Source organism: Aplysia californica, unplaced genomic scaffold (assembly GCF_000002075.1).
Source record: "Aplysia californica isolate F4 #8 unplaced genomic scaffold, AplCal3.0 scaffold00013, whole genome shotgun sequence".
Classification (NCBI taxonomy): Eukaryota; Metazoa; Mollusca; class Gastropoda; order Aplysiida; family Aplysiidae; genus Aplysia; species Aplysia californica.
This window is the reverse complement of record NW_004797283.1, coordinates 1,424,510-1,431,614: the sequence shown is the minus strand read 5'-3', so window position 1 is coordinate 1,431,614 and position 7,105 is coordinate 1,424,510. Positions and strand designations below refer to the sequence as shown.

The following is a 7,105-nucleotide window of genomic DNA, read 5'->3' as shown; positions in this document are numbered from 1 at the left end:
TGTATGTGTGTGTGTGGTTCTTTGAACTTCGAGATTTGAGTCAGGAAGTAAGAAGGAGAAGGAGAAGGAGAAGGAGAAGGAGAAGGAGAGAAGAAGAAGAAGAAGAAGAAGAAGAAGAAGAAGAAGAAGTAGTAGTAGAAGAAGAAGAAGAAGTAGTAGTAGAAGAAGAAGAAGAAGTAAACAAAAAAGTTGTCTTATTCTGTGCAGTAAACAGCACCAGCACTACTCAAATCTGACTGTCTAGTCAATGGTTATAGCGTAGCAAACCAGAAGTAATTGGTGCATATTTTTGTGCCCCCACTGACACAACTTAGTTCAGCAATACTTTTAATTTTAGTGTTAGGTCATATAAACGCCAAAGATTAGAGGTGTCACAAGACAGTCACATGCAAAGACAAGAAAGAAGAGAGATATAACGGGCGATAGATGTTTGATAGGAAAAAAGGAAAAACAAACCATGCTAGAGCACCCACCAACAACCCATGAAACAATTTAGTCACGAAATAAGAGGCTACTTTGACTCTCCTGTCAGAGCCTCCTCTGACTGTGCCGGGATCTACACAAACAGAAAAACAGAAAAAAAATTAACAAATTACTAGTATCTTCATCAGAGATCTCAACTCATACTGTTTAAGTACGAGGAAAAGAGCCTAGCCATGAATAGCCCACAGTCACTGGAAATCACACACGAGATGTACTTGTGGCGTCGGTGGCCTAGTGGTTAGGCTACCAGACTCGTAATCATGATAATGTGGGTTCAGGGGTTCGAGCCGCTGGTCCGACGTTGTGTCCTTGGGAAAGGCACTTTACACAAATTTTCCTCACTTCACCCAGGTGGGAATGGGTACCCGGCCATAGACAGCGAAAGAACTTGTCAGCATGTTAGTGTTTTAGTGCCTATAAATGGCAGCTTGCACTGTATGCTTCCCAGAATGCTCTCGGATCTCCTGGGGTAATAGTATAGATTGTGAGGCGCATAGAGCTTGCTGTTGAGCAGGGAATTGAGCTATACAAATGTTATCTATTATTATTACTTACGATGTGGACTGTCCTTGCGGGCAGAATTCACAGTGGGCACGTCCTTCACCAGGCTGGTACTGGCCAGCAGGACAGAGAGTACAAAACGACTCGTTTACACACATGCCCAGAGGGTTCCCACTTCCCGTGCAACAGAAGCACGACTCTGTACCTGAAAAAATGCAAACTCTTTACATTATACACTAAGCATATATTATTTTTGTTTTTAGTAATCATTGGATAAAGAAAGCAAAAAACAAAAAAATACCCAAGTAAACATTAGTACTCCATGAAAGAAAAATATTCCTGTACAATTGTGAGAGACAAAAATTCAATTTTTCAACCTATAATAATTGTTACCATTTTTAATGATCAAAGTTCATAAATAACATGGCATGGTATCTTTCAAGAAGCAATGAATGAGTAGTTCATATACAAGTATAAATAAGATTTGTTTTTGTTTTCGCTTTTAGATGTGTGCATATCTTTTTAGCTTAAAAACCCGACAAACTTACATAGCCTCTTCCTTTTCCTATTAGCAGAGATGTGATCTTTCTGTTAATGATCCAACCTGTACTATACATGTTTCAGTTTGCTTGGAATGATTTAAGCAAAACATCATACTGGAAGCGTATTTAAGAAACATAAAGTCCAACTTTTACTTACTTTCATTAGCAAAGGTTCCATGCAGACAAACGTCACACGTGTTATAGTGTGTGCTGCAGTTTGGAGAGAACTCAAACTCAAGCAAAGTGACATGACAGAGATTGCTGGTGAACATGAAGGCAATCAGGATCAAACCATCTGAAACAGAAAGAACAACAGACAAGGTTTTAAAGACCATATTTTTTTATCCTTGCTGAAATGTGACTTATAAAAACGTATTCTTGGATATTCACAAATTAAATTGCAAAAACAGCACACAAGCAAAACTGAGATCAATTCAAATGCACAAACAAAAATACTGTTCTTTCCTTCCCAATGTTTAAAGCCCTGGATAGGTTTCCATGGGACAATATCATCTCTTTGTTTGTTTGTTTAGTATAGGGTTTTACGGCACTCGCAACTGCATAGGTCATATGAGCGCGCGGGACACACCTAATACTTTTTCGTTGGTAGGAAATTTATAATTTTGCCCGGGTGGCGGCCGAAGCCTACTCTTATCGATTTTAGACCACCAAGGGATCTTTAACGTGCGCAACTTGCACACGGGCCCTCCGATATTTTTTCGCCCTTGTCAGAGAAGGCTAGGTGTAGATCTTTCCTACCAGAAGATCAGGGGTGTGGCAGAAAGACAGCTGTTAGGAGGAGCCAAGGAGTAGCAGTAGAAAGGCTGCAGAAAGAGTCAGGAGCCCAGAGGAGGGGCAAAGGAGGTGAGGGGGTGGGGGCAGAAAGTGGAAATGAAAGCAGACAACAGAACATTGTTAGAGATCAGGAAAGGATGTGAAAGGAGACAATTTTAGAGAAGAAAATTTTTTGGTCGCTACCCGGAATCGAAACCGGGACCTTTGAATGAGAGGCCAACACCTTAACCTCTAGGCCACGAGAGCCCCCATATCATCTCTACTATACAGTTATATATGTAATACGTAAATATAAAATATATGCATTGCAACCGTAGTCTGTGCAGGCAATATTCAACATTAATCCCTTCCCAAAAATATATGACAACCATGTAGGTCAGTTAAATTACCATTAAAAAAACAGCCTTTATGACCGCCTGAAAGGCCATGGACACAACAACATAACGCTAGAAGGAAAATTAAACATACATCATCATCATTGTGATCATTACATTGTCAAGAGGTTGGTCATTTAAACGAAAATAGGGCATTAAACAGAGAAAGTAAGGAACCTTGTTATTAGCTGACATAGAACCACTATGAATAAAACTCAACACTTTCTCATTACAAGAAAAAATAATTCATAGAAAATGACATCGCTCTTGTTCTAGTTTCTTATGTTTTTCTTAGAAAGGCGGCTGTCTAGAAGACTGCTATTATATGATTGGCGGTTTCTAAAACACATGTATTATATTTTTCATACACTAGACACACAGTTCGGTGCAGATAACATAGACACTTAAAACTCTAAATCATGAATTCAATATGCCAGTACTCAACTGAACTGATATTTTCTTTGTACTGGCAACACTGTTTTTTCAAACAGCCTTACAGACTTGTCAAAGAGCTCGTCTTGAAAAACGCAATCAAATTAATTTTTTCTCACAATTGTCTCGACTTCAAATCGCCCTGTGAGTGTGATGAAAAACAGCAAACCTATCATCATCAAGAGCATCAGGTTACATGAGCCCACCCGGATCACCCCACCCCTACACAGCATGATGATACACACGCTGCATGTATCAAGACGCATCATCTCAAATTACCTGCAGTGTGTGTAAGGCACTAGAACTTTCTTGAATCTAGTCATGTGAGGGTGGGTAATGGATGGTGAGATGTGAACAAAGACAGTGTGGTGCTGCATTGGGCAATATGATGTGTGAATTATGTTTGTGTTTGTGTTTACACATTATGTGTATGTGTGTGTGTGGTTCTTTGAACTTCGAGATTTGAGTCAGGAAGTGATTACACATATTTTATTAGAGGGGTGGGTGGCCTCAGTGTTGGTTACATCGTCATGATCATGATCTAACGTAAAAGCAATTTTATTTCAGTCATAAGGCTCAACAGCAACACTCTTTTCCTTTCTCTTGCTTCAACACCAAACAAGGCAAGCACATTGTATCCATCGACTATTCTTTTATTGATACCAGGTACTTTCCATTATGGCAGAAAAGAGTAAAATTTAATAGTCTGACAATAGAAACCAAGCGTCAGGTTTTAGCAAAGGCTGACAAGAAGTTTTGCACTAGGGCAGAAATTTGTCAAATATTTGATATCCCCAAAGTCAACCTTTTCCAGGTTTCTCAAAAATTGAGACAAAATCAAAAACACCAGCATTGCAGGTAAACCCAACAGAAAGCGAGTCGACTTTGATAAATTTGACTGAGAACAACAAGCTGGCATTGTTTTAATGGTTCTAGCAAGTGCGTGCCATGGCTCTCCGTACCTCTGATCCCATTATTATAAATATTATCTAATGACAAAAGCAGATGAAATCACAAAGAAACTTGACCCTGACTTCATATGCAACACATAAGGGTAGTCATAAGAGCTCGAAAGGGTAGTCATGAAACAAGACTTCCATTTTTCTTAACAAAATCTTTCAAATGAGCTTGATTTTGTATGAAATTATACTACCTGATAAAAAATAAGCTTGTTTGATAGTTTTGAATACCATTTTGCAGGTACAAAGAACAATTTGAGTGCAAAACATTCGGAAATTGACCTATATTATCCCCTTTCGAACCTCAGGTCATTCTCATAACAACAAGAGCGTCTAGAAAGGTATTCGAATGGGCGTAACTACTCGTAATGTCTTATCAGTTAGCTTGTGAGAGGGGGTTATTCATGTGTTTGTAACACTTTATAAATAGAAAGCTATGAAAGATAGAGCATTATTTTCATCATCGATTAACACACTCCCACAGTATTCATGGCGAAAACAAACGTTTCTCGGCGTGCGCGCTGTACACCAACAGTACATACTGAGTGACTCCGGCGGCCTGCCCGGAACGTCCGACCCGACGTAATCGGTTGCTAATAAGATTCGCATCTCAGCACAGATGCATGACAAGAGTTAAGCACAAGCCACAAAAAAAAAAGTTGAAAAGAAATTTAGGTAGCCTAAAAAATTGTTAGATATAGATCTACATTGAGAACTCAGTTTCAGTTTCAATTGATTATGTAATAGTCGTAAGACAGATTTGGGTCACACTGTGTAGTCCATGGCGCCCACGCCAAACCAAAATACATGTGTAGTTTCAGGTCCTAGAGTCTAGTAAGTGTAGTGTAACCAAAGATTCTCTACTACAGTACAGTAGTCTCCGCCTAAGATCCCAGTGCTTCGGAGCAAGAGAAATATGGGATCTTAGCCGACAAAGCCAAAGAAGAATCTACAGTGACCCATTCATGAACTGACGTGACCCCTGGGTGGGTTTATGACATATGTCGAGCAAAGAGTGGTCAACCTTGATGACCAATCACAGAGGCATGGTGACATTTAGGCATGCCATATAATATACTCTCATTAGCCTATCGTGAGTCTCGAGATCTTTATCATCTATGTTTATCCAGTTGCCCCTCCCCTTTACCTGTCCAAAACTTTTAGCCTTCCATCTCTGAATGAGTCCCTGCGCTTTTGTCATTACGCACCATTACGTTGTGACCACACCATTTAAAATTCAGGCTGTCTCGCAAATTAGGAAATAGAGTAAAACTGCCTCCAATGGTCAGGGAAGAGTTCACAGTTCGATGTGATCCTGCCTGGACCTGGAGCGAACTTGTAGGCCCTACCCACCCAGCGAGTGATGTATGTTTAGGTGGCGAGCTCAGATGCGAGTGCATTGTTTGGAGAAAAGACAGAAACCCGTCTGGGGCAAACATTGTACCATTTCATGGAGTTTTACAACGCTTGTGTGATCACATATTACGAGAGTGGTTGATCTTTGACGCTACGGGCAGTTCTTTGGTCTCAACTTTCAACTCTTGGTTGATCAACTGTGCCCGCCCCGGTGTTTGTTCCATGGCCTACTGGCCACCTCTATTCTCATTCCGGGTGACAATAGCGCAGGCGAGTCTTTTGGCTATTCTCACCTGGTGTGCGTTCACCCAGTATTCCGAAATTAGAAAAAACAGGTCTTGTTTCACACCGGGTGAGAATAGCCAACAGTGGCAAGTCTCACCCGCGGTGAGAGGTTGATCGTATTTTTATTCTCACGCCAGGTGAGGATAGCCACTTCCTTGTTCCGTATATTATTATCAGAAATGCCGGCACTTACTCTTTCATTAAGCTTCAAAAGTACTCAAAATGTACTTTGAAAATACTCAAAAGTACTTTAATAATTTAAAGTATCGGAGTAGAGTAAAAGTACTGGTTCTCACAAATATACCTGAGTTCAGTAAAAGTAAAAGTACCGAAAATTGTAATGTAAGTACATACTCACATACTCCGTTACAACCAGCTCTGTTAGTGGCCATGATGAGTGTGTTCTGCAGCAAAAATTATGGCAATTTAGCCCTCAAAATATGTGTGGGTCTAAAAATAAAAATTTGCCGAAATTGGCAGAAAACAAAGTCAAAAGTCAGTGTCAGTGTAAGTTTGTTGAGTAAGTAAAGTTGTGAGTTGGCTTCGACTTACATTTTATAGCTGCTTGGGAAGAAAAACAAGTCATCATCATCCACAGTATATTTGTGTCAGTGAATGGCAAGTTCGGTTTCACAGTCAGTTATTTCCTCCTTCAGTGAATGAACAAAAAGCAAGGCGTCTACTTTTCTAACCATTGTTGGTATGGAGCAGTGTAACCCATCTCTTCGGACTCCATTTTGAGTTTACTGGTTTATCACGTGACAGTCATATGTCTCGTTATTTTTTTTTTCATTGTCGTCTCCCTTGTATTCTGTTCACATGGGGTGACGTCATGTATAATTTATTTCGATACGTTTATTGAGTACCCCCAGAGACACTAAAATACTCTGGTACCCGTTTCGTGCTGATTTTCATTTAATTTTTTTCTTTTCGAGAACGTGCCTGTTTGTGGAGAGTGCGGGGAGGGGGCGTTTTAGTTTGTTGAAAAGGGAACTAAAATAGCTAGAGGACACTTTCCGCTTAATTTTTAAAAATTCATATAATCTATTATATTAATTTAAATTAAATCATCCCATGCCAGCATGTTTGTCTCTGGCTCATTTCGTTTTCAATTGAAAGGCTATGATGAGTTTGTTCGATGCAGGGTCAGCGGTACACATGAAAGATCTTTTACATGTATTTGGTCTGGGATTTTTTTCCCTTTGTTGGTTTTTGTTGGTTTTTTCTTTGTTGCTGTTATTGTTTGTTGGGCGGCATTATTTTGTTCCAAGACCGCTGCGTATTGTACACGTTGACATTGTTACACATGTTTTGTTTTGCATTAGTTTGTTTGGTTGGGTTGCGGTTTTTTTACAATGTCATAATTATCACTTATATT

At 39.7% G+C, this 7,105-nt stretch overlaps 1 protein-coding gene across 1 annotated transcript in view; it reads right to left on the bottom strand.

Annotated features, from left to right (window-relative positions):
* LOC101850861 (proprotein convertase subtilisin/kexin type 5) overlaps nt 1-6,550 on the bottom strand; it is a 32,362-nt gene extending 25,812 nt beyond the window's left edge. The window contains exons 1-3 of the mRNA XM_005090154.3: nt 6,280-6,550; nt 1,684-1,821; nt 1,039-1,189 (exon numbers count right to left, since the gene is read on the bottom strand). Of these exons, the coding sequence (XP_005090211.1) occupies nt 1,039-1,189; nt 1,684-1,821; nt 6,280-6,319 (329 nt within the window). The 5' untranslated portion in view covers nt 6,320-6,550. The remainder of the gene's footprint in view (nt 1-1,038; nt 1,190-1,683; nt 1,822-6,279) is intronic.
* Nucleotides 6,551-7,105: the final 555 nt, after the last annotated feature.